Below are 22,026 nucleotides of genomic sequence, written 5' to 3'. Positions count from 1 at the left end.
GCTCTGGGCTCCAGCTCCAGTGCGGCTTCTGATTGGCTGCTGAAGACTTGGTCCCACCCCTGTGACCCCAAAGTGCTGAAGGGAGGGGGCGGGGGTGGCCCAGTGCAAAGTGCATCCCGAAAGCCCCCAGTGCGGACACCCCTCGCTGCTAGCATCTCAGGCCCGGTACGACGTGGGATCTCGCTGTCCCGAGACCTCCGGAGTCCCCCCCTCGGTAAGGTGGGAGCCTCCGGCCCGGAGCGCGGCAGCCCCCGGCTCCGAGTCCCCCACACCCCGAGTCGGCACTTCCTCCCTGCACCCCTGACCCTGGCTTGCCGGGGGGGCTGAGACCGGCACCCCTAGTCTGCTGGAGTTGTCTGGATGCTCCCCGGGCTGGGGCACTGAGAAGAATCAGGAACAACCGTGTCCGGCCCTGCCCGTGGTGCTTCTTCAATGGAGAAGTTGGTGAATGTGGAGGGGGCTCAGAGGAGGAAGAGAAGCAGCAGCTGAGGGGACAGGTAAAGTCGGTTACCTTCCTCGGGAGGGGGTGGGGGTTAGGGACTGTCGTAGACGTGGTGGGGTTGAGGGAGGGGAAGCCCTCCTGTTCATGTCTGCCAGTCCTTCACACTCTTTCAGCCTTTTCTCTATGCTTCCCCTTCCCCAGGTCTTTCTGGTCTTCCTTGGAACACTGTACCACTGACTGCTTTCCGACTCCCGGGTTTGAGCCGGCTGGAGGATTATTGGCAAGGGCGTCTTGCCCATCCACCCAAGAATCAGTGGGCAGAGCGCCTCTGACCAGCCTCCTCTATACAGGTAAAAGATACACCGTCCCATCCCCCATTGTTTGTTCCTGGCCCCTACTTCATTAAGCCATGCTTTTTTTTTTTTTCCAGGTGGTTGCCTGGGAATGCACTTTTTGCTAGACCCTAGTTTCCTAGCAAAGATGAAACAACACTGCCAAATGTCTTGGTTTTAGCAACTTAATAACTTTTGTACCCCCTACTAAGCTATATCCTTCTCGTCCACCTCATCCTGTTTGGTGTTTTCCTGTTTCATTATCTTTTGGTACACTCTGCCATTTACTCTCTCTGCTCTGAGGCTTTGAGACCTTTCTTACCACTCCCGCCCCCACTTCCTTATTCTCTTAGGATTTCTTCAATTCCATGTTAATTGCTTGTTAATTCCGAATGACTCTGCTTTTTAATTAAACTACAATTTACTGGGTCCCCCCCTCCCCATTCTTTTCTCTACCTCCATCAAGAAATTATTTGTTAACCTAACTTCCAATGGTTTGGTAGAGGGAAGGTAAATTAATGGCTTCAAATTTGGAAGCTTCAGAAAACAAGTTTTGGTTCTAGAAAAAGTGAATCTGTACCTTAAGTGTGTGAAAGCAGCATTATTAGCCCCTGAAGCCCTTAACTCTGGGATTTTTTTGAGTCTTGTTATAGATATGTATGGGCACTGAAACTAACAGAGAAATACTCGGGTGTTCTAGATGAATTTGTTTAAAAAATAAAAAGACCACATAGTGCTGTTAATCGTCTGACAAGGTATTTTCAAACAAAGGGATGTTTTGATGTGTTTAGATAATCTGTGGTTCAGTGTTTGGCAGATGTCATATATAAAATTTCTCATTTTAAAACCTTTTCAGAGAATTTGCTAGCTTGAAATTTAAGCGTCTAGTTCATGTCTCATTTCTGCTGCCTATTTTGTTGGGGTCTCTGAAAATGCATCGAAAGTTAAGTTTAGGACATTAATCCCTGAAGGGATGTAAGAACACAAATTATGTAAGAGTTAACTCAAAAAGCAGCCAAGAGTCATTTTCCTAGCAAGAGCATAGTTATTTAGTACAAAGACATACTTAAAAAACCTTGACTTACTGTGTTCCACCAGACTTTCTATCTTCCACAAATTCTACTAATTCTGAAGACATCTCTGAAGATATTATTAAGGAAATCAAACAGGTTAAATATTAATTTTTATGTATATTTCAGTTTTGTATGTGTCTCGGGACTGAGGCTTGAGCTCAGGGACCTTTGCTTTTTTCTTCGTCTTTTCTGTTCAAAGCTAGTACTCTACCATTTTGAGTCACAGCTCCACTTCCAAATTTTCATATTCATGACACTTGAAACTGGATGCAAAGACAGTGTTTTCTGAATGGGATTTAGAATTAGTATCATCTAGGTGTGGTGGAACTTGTCTGTAATCCCAGCATTTGTAATTGTAGCATGCAGGAGGTGGAGTCTGGAAGTTCCAAAGGGGGAAGGATTGAGTTTAAGGCCAGCCTGGGCTCTTGGTCTCAGACAAAAAAGGAATTAGTATCTATCAGTGACTGTTCTATGATGAAATTTTAGGGCAGCTTTTGTCTATGCATAGGAACCAAGGGTAGTTACAATTTTAGAAACTGAAGAAAAAAGTAAGTGGAAGACTAATTTTTTATTTAAATATGGAAGTCACTACCCAGGTGATGTGTAAAGATGACCTCAGAACGTTAAGAAAATGCTAAAATACGTGATGTATATTTTTAAAGTTCAAGCCTTTTCTATGAATTACTTCTTCCTGTTGTGAATTTAACTCTAGCATATTTTCTTAGGGTTCCCTAGGTGAGCACGGGAGGTATATTTTCATGTTGGTTGAGTATGTGAGGGTCTGTTACAATAGACTTTTAAAGGGTAGATATTCCTCTGATTCGTAGGCAGGTCTCATTGTTTAAATAATAGTCCATGGATCTACTGGGCTCTATTATAAATAATAGTCCATGGATCTATTGGGCTCTAATAGTTTTTACTAAGACCGAGATGGGTGTTGTTAGTCATGATTGAGAATGGCTGGCCTAGATGATGCCATACCAGTAAGATAGAGTATTTACCAATATGGCCAGTTAGGTAGTTACGGCTTTTCAATCTAGCAGTCAACTTGGTGTCAATTCTGTGGCCATTGGCCATTGTATTTGTTTGATAATGACTCTATATTTATAATCACATTGGGAGAATTAGGGAAGCTATTCAGTGTAGTTTATATTCTAATGCCTGGCGCAGCTTCATTCTCAACCACATGCACTCATTCGGTGTAATACTCAGAAGACTTCCTGGCTCCCATACGGGAGGCTGCTGAGATGGTATTGGCTGGCATAGGGAGTTAATAGGACATTGACCATGCCACTCCATTTATGATACTTGTGATGTAGACTTTGAGTTGCGTCTGGAAGAGTGAATTCTAAAAATTCCTTTACACACATAAGTGGGTTTTCTGCTGGAGCTTTGGAGCCTTAGATGAGGTGGGCATGATGTAGGCTCATGGTATACAGACCCAGTGTATAAACCTCTGGGATGTAGAACTATACTAAATAACATTGTGCTGTGTTTATTTGGGGTTGCTGGCTAGGTCATCTAGTAGAGCCGTCCCCCTCAACATGCCTGCCAGCCAGGTGCAGGTGCCTTTTGATTGGGCAGTGTAGTTTGTGCTTCTCTTTCCCTGTTGCTTTGAACCATTAGTATCTTTCCCCCTTGGAGCTAATGTCTTCTGCAGGTTGACCATTTGTATTTTTTCAGTTACTTCAGCTGAGTTTTTACAAAGAATTGTTTCTTCTTTTTTTTTTTTTGAGTAACAAACTTACCTTACTTCCTGTGTGAAGACAGCACAATTCTGGTTTGCACCACTTAATTAAAACAAGTGGGGAGCTTTCGGTGAAACTAATATGCAAGAGCTAATAATGTCTAATTTTATGGAACAGGAAATGGAGATATTTGTAAAGTTAGGACAGATCCTAAACCTACTTGTTACAAGGATTTTCTTTTTTAACCTAATCAGTCAATTCTAGATGTTCTTTGGTCCTTGAAGCAAAAAGTTTGGAGTTTCCCCATTTGGAGTCATTGCTTCTGTAAGAAAAGCAGGTAGGAGTCATCTTAGTTTCTCAATTTGGAGTTTCAAATATAATATAGAAGCTTGAGAGCCACCTGTACTTTTGACCACATGTAGAGTGGGAAAGATGAAATTATCCAAATATCTATCAACATTGTAAATGTTGGGTTAAGAAAGACTCAAGAAAAGTTCCTGTGGGAAAGGAGTGGTTACTATAGAAAATTTAAGAGTCTTCTCATCCCTTGGGTACTGTTGCTGCTTTTCTTTGTGATTGAAACCTGTGGAATGGAATTTTGAAACATTGTATCTTAAAGGGTATGAGAAGTTCCCCCATCTACCACTTATCACAAACTTAAGACTAAATTGCCTCCTTTGTTATTGTTTTGTGCTTTCAGAGGTGATTCTCAAGAGCCATCAGAATTTCAATTCCCAGGGGGAAGTAGCCATTTATGGATTCTCTGTGGACTTCCTTGAACTTTTATTTTGGTAGTATTGCCGGGGAGGGGGACTTGAACTAAGAGCCTTATGCTTGATATGGAGGGGTGCTCTGCTAGTTGAGCCATGACCCTTTTACTTTGTGTGAGAGAAAATGAAGGCTTAAACTTAGGGCCTCAAGCTCTTGCTTGGCTTTTTTGCTCCTAGCTGATGTTCTATAGCCTGAGCCACACTTCCACTTCCAATTTTTGCTAGGTAATTGGAGATCATGGGAATCTGTAGGTTTTGCCTGCTGGGGCTGGCTTTGAACTATAATTCTCAGATCTCAGCCTTCTAAGAATTTAGGATTATAGATGTAAGCCAGTGGCACCCAGTGTATTTGTTGTTTTTAATAGTCTCACATTTATGCCCAGGCTGGCCTAGACCAACATTATTCTATTCGCACTTCCTGCAGTAGCTGGGATGGCAGGTGTGTGTAACTGTATGTGGACTCCTTGCTAGTTCCTAATAAGCACCTTTATCACTGGACACTACATTTCTTCTAAAGTTTCATCATTTTTTCTTTTCTTTTTACATATTCCTACATGAGAAACTGCTCTGTTAGGTGCAGCTCTCATGAAGCACCAAGAGAAAAATAATTATTGCTTTGAATCTTGGGACTATTTAGTAATAACTTGCTCGTTCATAATTGAAAGAGACACAGCTGACCGGTCATGATCCTGTGTGCGTCATTTTTCCCTGTAGAGATAGATGTACCAGATACGTGCAAGGAGTAGCTTTCTCAAAAATTGGAATCTACGCTTCCTTAAACTGCTTGGTTATCGCCAGAAAAATAAAAGGACCCTAAAATGTACAGAATTAAAAATAAACCAAAAAGCAATAACAACTTGTTTGAAGTATCCTAATTGCCTGTGAAAATAACCAAGGCCAAGACCTCCCATGATGTGCCCACATAAGGCAGCGTTCTGCGGACACTGATTTGTGTGATTGAATCCGATGATACAGAAGTATCCCAAGGTGCTGTCCTTCATGTATCTTTCAATGGGAGGGGGTGGGGGGAAATAACAGCTTTCACATGATCTTCTCCTGATAATGTTAATAGCTACAACTTCATACTTTCCTTGGCTCCCAGTCCTCCTTTCCTCTGTGGAAGTAGAGGTGGATATATTTGGAAGCCAACAGATCCGGAGCGGGTGGGGGAGGGGGTCCTCACAGGCTTGAAGCTACATTTCCATCTCTGGGAGGTAGGGGTGTGGCAGACACGCTGGGAAAGGGGTCTGTCTGGCACTGCTCATTCTTGGCAGGTACAGGACACTCTAGTGACCATCAGATCATCTGGGGGGAAAGTGCTAGGCTGCTCATTGAAACTCCCGATTGGCATTTTAGAGATTTTAGCAGATCTAGAGCACAGAATTCCAGAGGCTGACAGCACTGTACCTTCATGTCGTTCATCTCCACTGTTGAGGGGACTGTATACAGTTCTTTCAGTATTCTGAATAGAAGTCTTATTCTTTTTCCCCTCTTCCTATTTACGCAGTTATATCAGTACAGATTCCATGTTTACTTTAAACTTGGGGTTCTAGTCCAATTCTGTTTGAAGAATTTCCTTGCTCTGATGATTCCATCTTGAACCACTGAGCCTCCTCTCCATTAGCCTCTTGTCACTTTGACAGAGCTCATTCATTTGTTGTGTTATGCTTTTTTTTTTCCTTTGAGGATATCCTTTGCCTCTGGAACAGGTAAAGGAGCTGCTTCAGCCACTTCCCTTTCTTAAGAATTCTACATTCTGTACACTTTGGCCCACAAGAACTGTTCTGATTATCTTGACTTCAAGTAAACATTTTGCCTTCCTTAGAGAAGTTTGACAAGAAAAAGAAGATGGGAGACGCAAAGGAAGACTTGGACCATACGAATTTGGATTGGTTAAATTTTAGACCTGCAGCACCTACAGCTCTACCTCAGTAGTTACTAGGTTGGCAGGCAGCTTCCCTTTGCTCATCTGAGGGTGTAAATGACAGGGCTCAGCATCCTCAGCCTCATGGGAAAAGGCCGTCATTCTCCCAGTAGTAAATACCTGGAATGGTAGTTGTGGGAGATGGATGAAAATTGCTTTTCACCTGCCTAGCTATAGTGCTCCATACTCTGGTTTGTCATTTCTGCTCAAGGCTGCTAGCACTATACCACTTGAGCCATACCTTCACTTCCAGATTCTTGTTGGTTAGAGATAAGAGTCTCATGGACTTTAATGCCCAAGCTGGCTTCTAACCATGGTCCTTAATATCTCCTAGTCTCCTGAGTAGCTAGAATTACAGGTGTGAGCCACTGGAGCTTGACCAAGTACAGGGTTTAGAAAAAAAAAATTTCTTTTTTCACAATTCCAGGAGAAGCTGGCAAAAATCATGTTAGCTAATGATTTACCCAGTTTGTTGTGAGCAAAATGTAAACTTCCTGACTTGATACATTTGAGGCACAGGATGAATCCCAGGTTAAAGCCTGTCTCCTTTTATCATCTTACTGCATTTTGGCCCTGGGCACCTGTTGTACTGAATGCAATGGGTTCCTTTTTAGTCTTGTTCCAAAAGATCCTGTGAGTAATAAGTTAAAAAGCAATTCAAAGTCTGACGATAATTTCTCTGTAAAGGAAAAATAATCTGTGCCTGCATCCAGATTCCAAATAAGTGATTTATTATTTTCTTCATTTTTCCCCCACACCCTTACATTGTTAGGTATGAAGGTTTAAAGGAGTCTAGAGAGTAAATCCTGTTACATACACCATTGATGAGTGATCTAGGTAACAAGATCATCTCCGAGTTGATTACCTCTCTGTAGGTTTGTTGTGACGTGCTGAGATGTAAGTGTGTCAAAGCTGGACACCGTAACATTTTGTGGCTCTATTGTTTTAGGGAATTTTTGCCGTGAATGCTATTTGGTTTGTTTTCTAGATTGAGAAGGCGCTTTGCCTCTGGAGGTTGGACACACGCAGAACATTTTCCCACCATGCTGTGTGAGCACCATGGTTACTAGACAGCCCATAGAGCAAGAGAAGGGACACTCTTCCATGAGGTAAGATGGTGGAGCCTGGAGGTGGAGCACCGCAGTCACACAGTGTCTGGCTTCCATACTCAGCACCTGAAAAGTAAAATAAGTCTGGTAAAGCTTAAGAACCTCAAAACAAAAATAATTGGCTATATATGTGGCTGAATACTATGTACAACAGCCACTAAAAGAAAAGAATATCTTGGTTTCCCTATTGTTTCTCCATCTTTTTCTTACATAGCAGACCTCCTTTAAGTGCCAAGATAATCACTCCATTTATATACATTCTGTTAAAGATGGCTGTCAGGAGCCTAGATTAAGTTTCCATGTGCTGTCTGGTCCTCAGCATTTTCTCTATGATTCTGGAAGTGAACATGAACCACAGCTGAAAGGGTGTGTGTGTGTGTGTGTGTGTGTGTGTGAGCAGCACGTGCATATACATCAGTCCTGAGGCTAGAACTCAGGGCCTACTCAAGGCCAGTGCTCTACCACTTGAGCCACAGCTCTACTTCTGGCTTTTTGGTGCTTAATTGGAGATAAGGATCTCAAGTGGACTTTCCTGCCTGGGATGGCTTTGCTCCTCAGAGCTCAGCCTCCTGAGTAGCTAAGTGGGTTAAAACGTCTAAGGTAAGAGAATTTCATTGAAGTAATTCAGAGAGGGGAAACCTCTTAGAAAGAGAACAAATTGTCACTGTGTCTCTTACTTCCCATTTTGAGGACACAACTATTTGTAACATAGCTTGGAACTTTTAAAATTACATTGCTTGGTATAGGGGTAGTGATGTTTATGGTATATAACAACAGTGTTTTCTGTGCATAAAACCCCAGCATTTATGCACACCCCATGATAGTTTCACTTAATTTCAACTTAGTTTGCTTATATATAGTCTACAGTGTAAAACTGCAGGATAAATTGTTATTGGTGGCAAAATCATCCTGAGATGTCTAACGTTCATATATGAGAACAAGATGTCTTTAAAGACTTACCATATAACTTCTTATATCTCAGAGCTTTACACTCTTTGCTTAAATACTTGTGGCTGGTGTTCTACCACTTGAACCACACCTTTACTTCTGGCTTTTTTGCTGGTTAATTGAAAATAAGAATCTCTCATATTTGCCTGCCCAGGCTAACTTCAAACCTTCATCCTCATATTCCCCATCCTGAGTATAGAGGATTATAAATAAGGAATCATCAACCAAACTAGCTAGGATTACAGTCCTGTGCCACCACACCCAGCCTTAGGAGATCTCATTGGTTTTGAGTATACCTTCCATTTGTGACTTATTAGAGATTGTAAAAGTCCTCTACCGTGTGTGTGTGTGTGTGTGTGTGTGTGTGTGTGTGTGTGTGTGTGTGTGTGTGTGTGTGTGTGTGTATGTATGTATATTTATTTTTGGTTGGTTGTGGGGCTTGAACTCTGGGCCTGGGCGCTGTCCCTTAGCTCTTCAGCTCAAGGCTAGCACTCTACCACTTGAGCCACAGTGCCGCGTCTGGCTTTTTTTCTTTTTGCCTATGTGGTGCTGAGGAGTCAAACCCAGGGCCTCATGTATGCAAGGCAAGCGCTCTACCACTGAGCCAACTTCCCAGCCCTCACAGTGGATTCTTACGGAGGAGGATCAAGGTCCAAAATAGCCCTAGCATTTAAAAAAAATTGTATTTTTAAATAATACCTAAAGCAAAAAGAGCAGAAGACATGACTCAATAGTGCCTGTCTAGCAAGCTCATGACCTTAGTTTCTGACCCTAGTACACTCTCCCCCTTCACCCTTTCCCCCCAAAAGTAAATTACACATTAAGTGATCTGATATGGAATACACTGATAGAAATAGATCAAGAGGAAATAAATATAATCCATTTTCCTCTTCATTTACCTAAGGCAGCCTACTTCTCTCCTCAACCTTCCACACCTTGAGCTAAAAATAAGATATTGTTGAACTACTTTAGAGAACCAGCCTAAAGGGTTTTTTTCCCCCCTTTTTCTAAACTCCTCACTGTAGATAGAGTGCCTTTAGCCTTCGTATTGTAATAGAGGGATCGTTTGGTCCTCGGTGTTTGCTGACTCTCACCCAAGATGGGATCCAGGCCTTCCATCTCCTCCAGCGTGGGTCACATAAATCATGTGTACCATCCAGTCTCTAATGGCTGTGCCTCATTCAGGTGCCTGTCCTCCCCGCCCCCCCATTTTGGATAAAGTAAAGCTATCATGTTCCTACATTGTTTATTGTGAGTTTTCAAAAGGCAGTAGAAGAAATTTTCTCTTCTAGAAGTTCATTTGTAATCATAACAATCACTGAAAGTTTAGATCTGAAGAGGCACACGTTAGCCAGCGGTGTCAAACTGCTTGTCACTTTGAGTGACTGGGTAAGTTCTGTGGCCTTCAGTGCAACAATCTCAGCACCCATCTGTTCTAAACTCGCTCTGTTCTGCCTTCCCCCCAAAAGGCTGCTTCCTGTGACTTCATGACACCTTTGTGAAAATTAGACTTTGCTAGGATGTTACACCACCATTGTCGAAGGAACCCTGAACTCCAGGAAGAACTGCAGATCCAGGCTGCTGTGGCTGCTGGGGATGTCCACACAGTACGGAAGATGCTAGAACAAGGCTATTCTCCAAACGGCCGGGATGCCAATGGCTGGACCCTACTCCACTTCTCTGCAGCAAGAGGAAAGGAAAGATGTGTTCGGGTATTTCTAGAACACGGAGGTGAGTTGACTGCAAGTAAATGCCTTTTCTTCCCATGGAGAAACTTGGTATCATATTTAAGCTGGGTGCTGGTGGCTCATGGCTGAAATCCTAGCTTCTCTTAGGAGGCTGAGATCTAAGGATTACAGTTTGATGCCAGCATGGACAGAAAAGTCGGACTCTTAACTCGCTCAGTTAACCAGCATAATGCCAGACCAGAGACATGGCTCAAGTGACAGCACTTCAGCCATGAGTGAAAAAACTAAGCAAGAATGTAAGATCTTGAGTGCAAGATTGAGTTATGGCACACTTATACAAATTATGTTTAGTTCAAAATTCTTTGTGCATGTTAATTTTTAATACTTCTGTTAATAGCCCACCTATTCGCCTCCCTTTGTGAATATTCTGTGGCCAACATTTTCATTTTTGTTTAAAATCAGATTTTTAAAAGGTCATTTAGGTGAATGGTCTTTGTCATCTGTGTATGTATAATCAGCTAAGTAAGTTCTACTAAGCCACCCTCACCAGGGCTTGGGTAGTTACTTTCCTTTCAGAAGCAGAAGTGGTTCTGGTCCCTTAAAACCAGAGCATTTCACAAGGCTCCTCTCTGCAGGTGATTGCTCTAGCAGGGGGACCTAGTTCAGCTCCCTTTATTGTTTGAATTTCCTTTTTTTTTTTTCCCCCTTTCAGTTTGGATGGTTTCTCTTTATTATTAGTTTGAGAACTTCTTCCTTTCCAAAACTGTTCATAGTTTCTAGATCCCACAAGAAAATTGATTATCTGAAGTCTATTTTTTGTTTTTTATAATAGTATTAGGACTTAACTCAGCCTCATGCTTGCTAGACAGATGCTATCCTACTGAGCCATGCTTCCAGCCCATTTGGGGCTATTTTTGAGATAGGATCTCACTTCCTGCCTGCACTACAACTTGTCTCTTTGTAGATGACCCACCATAACATAGATGGCAGATGCCTGCCACCACACCCAGCAGTGGGTGAAGGAGGTGTCAATCTCTCTTGGAATGTTCTTTCATAGGCTAGCCTCAAAGCATAGTCCTCCTATCACCAGCCTCCCTTCATAGCTAGGAGTAAGGCATGAGCCATATCACTCATCAATTCTTTGAGTAATGAAGTTAGAAAGTACATTTGGCATTTTATCGTTTTTATCTATGTAGATGATATATACATTTTTTTAAGACTAGGCTGGACTTTGATCCTCATATTTATGCCTCCCGTGGAGCTGGTGTGACGGGGACTAGCCCTCACACCCAGGGTGATTGGTTGAGAATGCTTCTCTTTCTTTGCCTTGAACTGCCATCTTTCTCACCTATCCCTCCAGAGAAGCTGGGATTACAGGACCAGCCCACTGTGGCTGATCCTTGTTCAAACTGCCTAAGTTTACGCTTTTGAACCTTAACCAGTCATCCCTAACTAATACTTCTCCCTCCAGTTGACTTTCAGCTTCTTTATTTCCTTCAAGAGGGAGTATATGTATTTTTATCACTCAGAATTACCTTGTCTATTAACGATGGTGTAAGAGTTCCTGGCTGGGGCCCCAGTTCCTCTCGTACCACTGTCAAGCCTGAGTTGCTCCCCAGCAGTGATGTTCCTTCCCGGGTGTGCTTGCCACAAGACTAGCCAGAATGGCATGTGCTCTGAAGGACAGAAAAATAGGAGGAGTCCCACAGCTGTCCTCTGAGGATCATATGAATAATGTAAAGGTCGGAAGACAAAGGTATGAGTGTGGACTAATTGCACGAGGAGGCTGGCCCTGAGACCTGCAGTGGTCAGTGTCCTGAAGCCCAAAAGCAGGAACTACATGCCTGGATTAGTCAGTTGCCCATGAAGCCAGACATTGCTGGCCTGTGCCTTCTTTGTAGTTGCCTTCTATGCCGTGCCCCTTAACACAAGTTCAAGCCTCCATTCTAAAGTTAATGAAGAGGAAATGTTAGTGGAATGCCAGCAAGAAAAAAAATGCTAAGGAAATAATGAAAGGTGGATGTGTCCGAGCCCTTGAAATTCTGACAGTGCTTAGGAAGTTTAAGACCAGGATCAGAGATCACTTTGTGCAGGTACTGGGATTTAAACTCAGGCCGCACCCAGTTGCTTACCTTTTTTGCTCACACTTGTTTTTGTTCGTACTCGACCACTTGAGCCACGCCTCCATGTCTTTTTGCTGGTTAAATTGGAGCCAACGTGTCTCAGACTTTCTTACCAGAGCTGGCTTCAAACCATGATCCTTAGATCTCAGCCTCCTGAGTAGCTAAGATGACAGGTGTGGTCCATGAGGACCAGCTGAGCTCACACTTTTTTATGGGGGGAAGGGGTCCGGTCATGGGGCCTGAACTCTGGGCCTGGGCACTGTCCCTCAGCTCTTCAGCTCAAGGCTAGTGCTCTACCAGCTCTACCACTTGAGCCACAGAGCCACTTCCAGCCTTTTTTTTTTTTTTTCTGCTTATGTGGTGCTGAGGAATCGAACCCAGGGCCTCATGCATGCAAGGCAAGCGCTCTACCACTGAGCCACCTTCCCAGCCCCTGAGCTCACACTTTTTAACACTAGCTAGTCCTGTTGTATTCTGCTTCTACCTGTATGTGTATTTATCACTCATCAAGAAAGCAAAATTTAAAAAAAAAACCCTCAAATAGAAGATTCAGCTAATAATGGCATTCAAATAAATCACAAATAAAGCCTAAACCTCATCTACCCCCCTTAGTCCTTGCTGCCTCCCAATGTCCAGAAGTAACCATGAGCAGAGTTAGGTTTGGTGCTTACACTTGCAAGTCATTTCCTAATATATTTGGGAAAGTCAGGCTGCAATTGTTGAACATTACAATGCATTTTCTTTTATTCCACGGCAGTCTTTTTTTTTTTTTAACTCGGTTTGACTTACATAAGGGGGTCTGTTACTGTGATGTGAAAGTAGCCACAGAAAATAAACCATGGATGTGATTGTTTTGTACAACTTGGATTAAAAACCAATAGTGGAGGTTAAAGAAAAAAGCCAGTGGAAGCCACAGTTGTCTTACAGATCATAGTAAACTCTGTTCTCTTTTTCTCTCCCTCTTCCCCTCCCCTCCCTCTGTATCATTCTTCCTCTCCCTATCTTTCCTCCCTTCCCTTCCTATCTTTTCTCCTCTCCCTCCCTCTGTTCCCTCTCTTTATTCTTCACTCCCTCGACCCCATTCATTTGTTTCTTTAAATCCTGTTAATTCATGCATACATTCTGTGTGTGCACGCATGCGTGTTTGTGTGTGTGTGTAAATAGCTTTATTGATAATCATGGGTCTGGGATGAAGCAGAGTGGTAGAACAGAGCCCTAACATGTCTCTAGCCCTAGTTGGGAGCCCTGGTTACCCTCTCCCCACATACACACACAGAGTAGAATTCATGTACTATATAGCCAACTCATTTAAAGTGTACAGTTTAATGACTTTTACTCTGTTCATAGAGCTGGCCATTTATCACCACAATGAATTTTAAAAATCGTCATTACTACAGGAAGAGGCCTCATTTGTCTTATTAATACATGCACGTTTTCTTGGTTCTTTTAATGCGGTATTAATGGGATATACCATCCTATGTTTTGCTGTTTCCTTGTTTTAGTGTTTGAGAGAGAATGAAATTTTCTCCGGTGATTTGATCTCCTGAGAAGGTCCTTGCATGTAAGCATGTATGAACTCCAGATTTGAGGTAGCATATGTACTGTCGGTGAAGGAGGCCCCTTAGCACCTGCTTTTGTACCCTGCCGATGGCTGCAGCTGGCACACTTGTTGTTACTTGCACAAGTATTCCTTGCAGGTGGGCATAGGTAGTTTTCCAAACCTGCTTCCTTTTTAGTATAGCTCATGCATCTTGACTTCTGTCACCTAATAGCTTAGTTCCCTGTCCCTAGACAACTAGTTGGATTCCACTGTATGGCTGTCATCCTTGGTCCTATTGTTGGGCATTTTAAATTGTAGTTTACAGGCAGTCATAGAGGAAATGTCCTCCACAGGTGGTTTTACCTAGGGGAGCATTTCTTTCTGGAATTACACACCTAGAAGGTGAATAATACCTTGCCAGGTGAAGAAAAAAAATGTTTTTCTCTGTACTGATAAATTGTCCTCTAAGGAGGTTGTCAGTGCTTCTGTGCTGTGAGCAGGTGGGGCAGATGCAGCGCCCCCTCCTCCCTCTACCCCCCCACCTCTGCTGGTCGCAGACCTCCAGGTGGCCTGCCCCCTCCCCCATGGCACAGACTGGCCTCTGTTATCAACACTGCACAGCAGGGCTTGTCTTTCTTCCCTGCTTGTAGGTGCTGATGTCTGTCCGTCCTCTGTTGGCTTCTAGCCCTGTGGTCACCTAGTTCCTAGTTGCTTCACTTACTGATGCTCTTATTGGGCAGAAGGCTCCTTTTGGGCGGGGGCAGTCCTGGGGTTTGAACTCAGGGTCTGGGTACTGTCTGTAAGCTTCTTTTCCTCGAGGCTAACACTCTACCACAGCCACTTCCGGCTTTTCTGAGTAGTTTATTGGAGGTAAGAGTCTCACATGCCAGAAGCCGGTGGCTCACACCTGTAATCCTAGCTACTTAGGAGACAAATCTGAGGATCGAGGTTCAAAGGCAGCCCGGGCAGGAAAGTCCATGAGACTCTTTATCTCCAATAAAAACCTCTAGAAAACCAGAAGTGGTGCTGTGGCTCAAGCGGTAGAGTGCTCACCTTGAGCTAAAGAGCGCAGGGACAGTGCTGGACTGTGCCCAAGCACTGAGTTCAAGCCCCAAGACTGACCAAAAAAGAGTCTCACAGACTTTCCTGCCCAGGCTGGTTTTCGAACCACAGTCCTCAGATCTCAGCCTCCTGAAGGTTCCCTTTTAATGCAGGTAAGGTAAGGTTTTCTATTTACGGTGTGCTATTTAAGAGCTGCATCCCTACAGCGTTAGTAGTTGCCTCTTGTTTTCTTCTAAAATGTTTTGCGACCCTTCAGTTTTGTAGATCTGTGCTGAAGAGCTTTTTGGTATAAAACAGGAAATGTACAGGTACGACTTCCCCTCCCTTCCCCCACATAAAATAGCCTAGCCCTCCTCCCTTCTCCATGGCCCTGCACTGCTTGGCTAGGTAGAGAATCTTCACGCATATGGGTCTCCATTTCTGAGTTTTCATTCTGGAATCTTTTTAAAACAACAAAGATATTTTCACTTACCCTGGTGTTAGCATGTTTTAGTTGTTCCCTTTATCCTAATAGATAAAGAGACTCGGAGTACTTTTTGCTGGCACCTTATGAACCAGTGTGGGAGCTGACAGGAGCGGAGTTGCCCCTCCCCTGGGCCACATGTAACAAACACTGTGACAGGTCTCTTTGTGGGATGTGGTCCTGGCTTCTGTCTCCAGACCACAGTGTCCAGCAGTGCAACACAGCCCGCTGCCACCGTGGACACCTTTGTCCTTGACCCTAATAGGACCTGTTGCTAAGTCTTGTTGATTCTGCCTTGTAACTAACTTTGATGCCATTTCACCAGAGGCCCTGCCCCATTCCTAGGCCAAGAACCCTAGCTCCCCAGCAGGACCATTGGGTTGGTCATCACCAAATCATACTGCCCCCGCTGTCCACCGAGGCCTCTTCCCCGCCAGTCTCCAAATAATGTGATCCATTAGAAATGTAAATGGAAACATTTCCCCTTCAGACTCCATTCATGGTTTCTGAGGCTCAGGCTTCAAGCCCTCCATGCAGTGCGCGTGAACCTTCATGGTTGCCACTTTGTCCTGGAGACCCACTCTCGCTCCTAGACTAGACAAGGTCAGAGGCAGTCCCAGAGCCACGACCCTGCTGCCCCTGCCCCTTCTCTCCACAGCACCTGTCACAATCATCAGTGAATCACTCTTGCTTTCTAGCTGATGTCTTTCTCTCTGTAGAGAGACTGTATGAGGATAGAGACAGAAAATGCTACCAGTCATCCACAGTACAGGGATAATACTGACCTTTTATAAAACACAGTAATTAAAAGCCAGTGCTGGCGGCTCATACCTGTAATCCTACCTACTTAGGAGACAGAACTCTGAGGATTACAGTTAGAAGCCAGCACAGGTCTGTGAGACTCTTTATTTCCAACTAATGACCAAAGGACAGAAGTAGAGATGTGGTTCAAGTGGTAGAGCACCACCCTTGAGCAAAGAAGCCAAGAGAGAATGGGAGGCCATTGTACCAGTGTACATACACATATAACAAATCAATCCTAGCTATTGAGGAGGCTGAAATTTGAGGATTACAGTTTGAAGCCGGCCCAGGCAGGGAAATCTGTGAGACTCTTACCTCCAGTAAAGTGCCAGAAATGGAGCTGTGGCTCAAGTGGTAGAGCACTAGCCTTGAGTAAAAGAAGCTCATAGATAGCACCAGCAAAATAAAAATATCACCAAATGGGGGAAATGAAAGAAAGGACTCATAAGAAGTGGGAGCTCCCCTCCCCTCCTACCCTATGCCTTTCCAAGTTTGCATGTTTGTGTGAATGAGAACTTGCAGTTGGAAGTGGTCATTTGGTTCACTGTAAATCATTGAGTACCTAATAATGTATGCCTGGCCCTGGGGTGAGCGCTGTGATACAAGGATAAACAAACCTGGTGCTAGCCCTGGCATTTCATAGTCCAATTGCTGATTGTCTTATTTCTTGAGCATTTAATATACTCAGATTCTTTACATTAACTCTATGTGGGTAGTAAGTTTTCATTTTTGCATTAAAAAAAAAGAGGCACAGAACAGTAAATAATTTACCCAAAGTGGTTTACCTGGATAACAGTGGAGCCGGGGTTCAAACCATTGTCTTAACCATGCTTGTATTGTCTGTAAGGAAGAGAGCCAGTCCATTCCAGCAGAACAAGTTAAGTACCATGAAAAACACTCTGCCTTCTAGAGGGGGTGATGGGGTGGGAGAGGGGAAGGATTTCTAGAGAAAGCAGGTTTTTAGTGGGGTTTTTCAGCGATGTAAGACAAGGGAAGCTGGAAAGATGGAGGCACAGAACATTATGAACACACGGGATATAATAGTGTAGGAGGTTGAAGGAAAGAACAAGGGAAAAACAGTTTAATATGCTCAGTGGTACATGCCTGTAATCCCAGCACTTGGGAAGCTAAAACAGGAGGATTGGATGTTTGAGACCAGCTTGGGCTGTACATAGTGAATTCAAGGCCAGCCTTGAACTGGTCTACGTACTTGAGACCTTGTCTTAAGTGGGGTGGGGGATTGTATTGAGTGTGACGGGACATAGCCAACGATCTGTTGCAGGGGACACTGGTGAGCTGGGAGAGAAATGAAGAAGCAGATTTGTGTTCTAGAAAGTTCCTGGTCACCACATGTGAATGGACCAGAAAGACAAGTGCAGGCCGCTGGTAGAAAAGAGTTACCATTTATTGCAGTGGGAAACTTGAGCAACGAAGCAGGGGAAGGTCAGCCAGGTGGAGCTCAGGAGTCAGGCATAGGTGTTTAACACAGGCTGTTCACACAACTAGAAATGGTTTACCCAAACTTCACTAAAGGGCTCGGATTTATATCAATTTATACTGGGACCACCCACATAGTACAACTAAGCTGATGAATGGCCAAGCAGAGCTAGCACAAGTTGGAGTTCCCGGGGTCCCATGGGTGACTTGGCCTCATGAGGGGACTGCAGGAGAGGCCCAAAGTTGAGATGGAGAACAATTATTGTCAGTATTCCAAATGCAGCGGGTGGGGCTCAGGCTTAGTCTACACATGTGCTGTCATAGCACAGGCCATTGAAGTGTCAGTGGAATTAGAGAAATTCAGTCCTTAGTCACATGGGCCACTGTGTTGGTTTTTTATTGAGCATTTCATAGTCCAATTGCTGATTGGCTTATTTCTTGGGGGGAGGGGTGGAGCTTGAACTCTGGGCCTGGGCACTGCCCCTCAGCTCAAGGCTAATGCTCTACCACTTGAGCCACAGCTTCTGGTGGTTTATTAGAGATGAGTCTCACGGCCTTTCCTGCCCTGGCTGTCTTGAACTGTGATCCTCAGGTCTCAGCCTCCTGAGTAGCTAGCATTACAGACATGAGCAACCAGTGTCCAGTTCCTGTGTTTTTGTTTTTGTTTTTAATAATTTTACTTTTTTGTATGTTTATATGGTACCAGGGAATGGAACTCAAGGCCTCATACATGCTAGATAAGCACTCTACTGTTTGAGCCACTGTTTGAGTGGCAGCCAAATGTGACTCCTGGATTGGACAGCAGAGGTACAGACCTGCCTGCCCTGAGGAGTTAAGGGACATTTTGTTGCCTTTTTTTTTTTTTTAACATCTTGCTTCAAAACAGGGGAAACAGAGGGTTTTATAATTAAAACTTGCAACATAAATGGCTGCCTGGGAACTTTCCCTGGTTTTCTGAGGAGGAATCTATTACAAGGGGTTAGAATTACAAGAGGCCTATTGTAGTGTATCTTCATTTTCCAATTTTGAACTTTTCAAAAAAAAAATCCCAAAATGATATTGAGGATTTCAAGAAAATCACACACACACACACACACACACACACACACACACAACTTTTGGGACACTGATTCATCTTTGGACCCAGCACTTCTGGAAATTGGCCTGAAGAGGGCGTCGGACTGGGGCTGTGGGAGGCCAGGGTAGAGCTGATCCCCAGAGGAACCTGAGAAGCGCAGCTCAGCCCCCTCCCCCAGCAAAGAGGTAAAATCCCCTTGGTGAACAACAGGAAAATAAGCGGTAAGGGAAACATCCAGAGGTCCGGTCCGCAGGGAAATGGTGAGAGCTGGTTTTAGGGGGTTTTGTTTTTTTAATGAAAGGGTTTATAGTTGATAGTCCCTAAGGTGGTGACGCAGTGTACACACTGGTGGGAATCAGGGAAGGCACTCTGGAAGTACGTATTAGAGCCTTAAGCATAGTAGCTACATCAGTCCTACTCATGTCAATTTAGCTAAATCAACAAATGAAATTCTACTAATTTATTCCCAAGACATAATGTTAAAAGCTTGCCGATCCTACCTATAATCACAGTTACTCAGCAGGCTAAGATCTGAGGATCTTAGTTTAAAACCAGCCCCAGGAAGTGGTGCTGTGGCTCAAGCGGTAGAACGCTCACCTTGAGCTGACGAGCTGAGGGACAGTGCCTGAGCCCAGAGTTCAAGCCCCACGACTGACAAAAAAATAAATAAAAATAAAACCAGCCCCAGAGGGAAAGTCCATGAGACTCTTTTTATCTTCAGCTACCCACTAAAAAGAAACAGAAGCTAAAGTAGAACTGAGGCCCAGTGGTACAGTGCCAGCCTTGAGCAGGAAAGGTAAGGGACAGGCCCTAAGTTCAAGCCCTAGTACACACACAAACACACACATCACCCTTAAATATAACGTAAGAACCAAGGAGTTCCGTGCCCAAGTACAGAGAGGGTTCAGTGATTGGACCCATGAGCACAACAGACAATTTCTGTAGAAAACATGTAAAAGGAAAGCAGTGTCATCGTAGTTGATGGTAGTTACTAGTGAACGCTTAACCTGTCCGTGTTTTTTAATTCTTTTATTTTTTAATATATATTTTATTATAAAGATACTGTACAGAGGGGTTACAGTTTACATGAGAAAGGTAACGAGTATATTTCCTATTGAGTATTGTTACCCCCTTCTGTCAGTGGTTTTGTGAAAAACATAAAGGTATTTTTGAGGTTTATTTCATCTCCTACAAGACAATGGCATAAAAATATTTTTGAACTATTTATTATGGAGCTTAGAGTACAGAAGGGGGGCAATAATAGCACAGACGAAAGGAAAGAGAATGGAATTAGATTGGAACAATTCTGTATTCTCAAATGAAACCCCACAAGCAAAAGTAAGAATGAAATAATGAGGAAAACTGTCATCTATGTAATTAAATCTGGCCACACAATACAGGAAATTGATAGAGCAAAGAAAAAGCAAAATCTGGTTTTTGACAAGCTCAAGAAAAGACTAAATCTCCAGCTAGATTGATGGGGAAAATGGGAAAAGACAACCATCTTGAAGAAAGGAAAAAGAGACACTAGCACAGATCGTATAGACAGCAAAAAGACAGAACATGATAAGCACCTGGGTGCAGTTTAGAAGACTGACTCTGAAAGACATCAGCTTTCTAAAACCTAAGGGAAAAAGTAGAACAATTGATTAGTCATGTATTGATTTAGGAAATTTAGCTCATAATTAAAACTTGCCCTGAAGAAAGTTTTAGGCCCAGCTGAATTCTCTTGTTTAAGTATTAAAGGAACAAATAGCGGTTCTGTAGCTGGAGAAAGGAGCTGCCTTCCCTACTGTACAGATTTGCATTGCTTTAAGAGGAAGCCAAAGGCATGGGAAGAAAGGAAAACTTCAGGACAGGAGATAAATGTGCCAGTCCATACCATCCATTCTATATGGTTCTATGGTCAGATAATAACCCAAATTCAGGGTTTAACACTCAGAATAATTCAACACATTAATAGAATAAACCTAAGAAATGAGCGATCATTTCCGTAGATGCACAAGTATCCATGAGCACTAAGCACTCCAAATGGGTTTTCTACAAAGGCATCAGGGTCATTGGGGGGAAGAATCATTTTAATGTGCTAAAACAAGTAGATATCTACAAAGTGATGAACTTTGACATTACATACATCATTACATACATCATTACCCAAAAGTTAGGAGTAGACTGCTGACCTAAGTGTAAGAGTTTAAACTACAAAATGTATGGAAGAAAACAGACACCTTTGTGACATTTTTGTTGGGCAGTTTTCTTAAAACGGGACACAAAAACCATTAAAAGGAAAACAGTATGATTAAGTCAAGATTAAAAATGTGATTCAAATAGAATAAAAATGTGCCAGGTGCTGATGGCTCACACTTAAAATCCTAGCTGTTCAAGAGGCTGAGATTTGAGAATCATGGTTTGAAGCCAGCCTGGGCAGGAAAGACCTCCAATTAATCACCAAAAACCAAAACCAGGAAGTAGAGCTGTCACTCAAGTGGTAGAGACAGCATCTAGGCCATGAGTCCAAGACCTAGGACTAGGACATACCCTCCTCCCCAAAGCATTTAAAACAAAAACATCAGAGTATTTTAAAAACAGAAAGGGATGGCATCAATCAAGGTGCATTGTATCCATAAACTGACCATTGTATAACCAAAGAATAAAATAGAGTAAAAAACATGTTTCAAGAGGGTTTGTGTGCAGATCCTATAAAGAAGTCTTTTCAGTTCTCATAAAAAGTGTCTCATTTTCATAAAAGTGGATCAATGAATGACATGAATAGTAAATTCACAAAACACAAACCCAGCTATCACAAGTTACCTGAGGATTGTATTGTAAGAGCTCAACAAACCATTAGCTACTTTTAAAATTGGTAAAATTTAAAGTATGGTACTCCTGTATTGCTGATGGGGAAATAAAATAGCCTAGCCACTGAGAAACTATTGGGGTTAGTTTCTTTCAAAGTTATATGCATGTTGAGTATGTGACCTAGAAGCTCTGCTGGGTATTTGCCCTGGTGAACTGAAAAAACATTCAGATAATGAAGGTACAGAGTAACACCATTCAAATACATAAGTTGGAAATCATGCACAATCACTTGTTTACTGATGGGAGAGAAAAATCAATATCAAAATCCAATGCTCTGTATTGCATGACATTCCAAAGTAGCCATGTCTTCACCAATGGGAAGGAATGGGTTGTCAATCCCCAGTAGACTGAAGGCAGTAACTCCATGCTTGGAGAAGTCCAACACAAGGGTTTACGTACAGTTCCTTTTGTGTGAAGTTCTAGAAAAGGTCAACCTTATTCTTGTGGATAGTGGTTTGCTTGGGTCCCAGTGTCGGGGCAGGAAATTTATTATAAAGAGGCTTGAAGAAAATTTGGGGCTGAAATGTGGTTGCGGTAAGTTCTCAGCCCACCAAACTGCTTAAAATGACTGCGATTTCTTCCGCCTCAGTAAAACTTGTGGAAAAGAAGAATCATCCTTGTCATAGGAGTATCACTTTGTTTCCATATAAATATGCATTACAGTCTTCTATTTAGTAGACAAAATAAGT

At 43.0% G+C, this 22,026-nt stretch overlaps 1 protein-coding gene across 1 annotated transcript in view; it reads left to right on the top strand.

Annotated features, from left to right (window-relative positions):
* The first annotated feature begins 87 nt into the window (after positions 1-87).
* Positions 88-22,026, top strand: part of Asb7 (ankyrin repeat and SOCS box containing 7) — a 34,317-nt gene continuing 12,378 nt past the window's right edge. Inside the window, exons 1-4 of the mRNA XM_070043143.1 lie at positions 88-497; positions 644-792; positions 7,218-7,338; positions 9,756-10,017. Of these exons, the coding sequence (XP_069899244.1) occupies positions 9,807-10,017 (211 nt within the window). The 5' untranslated portion in view covers positions 88-497; positions 644-792; positions 7,218-7,338; positions 9,756-9,806. The remainder of the gene's footprint in view (positions 498-643; positions 793-7,217; positions 7,339-9,755; positions 10,018-22,026) is intronic.

The sequence above is a fragment of the Dipodomys merriami genome, unplaced genomic scaffold, assembly GCF_024711535.1.
Source record: "Dipodomys merriami isolate MVZ:Mamm:240054 unplaced genomic scaffold, mDipMer1.0.p SCAF_33, whole genome shotgun sequence".
In the NCBI taxonomy this organism is placed as follows: Eukaryota; Metazoa; Chordata; class Mammalia; order Rodentia; family Heteromyidae; genus Dipodomys; species Dipodomys merriami.
This window is presented reverse-complemented; position numbering and strand designations above follow the sequence as displayed.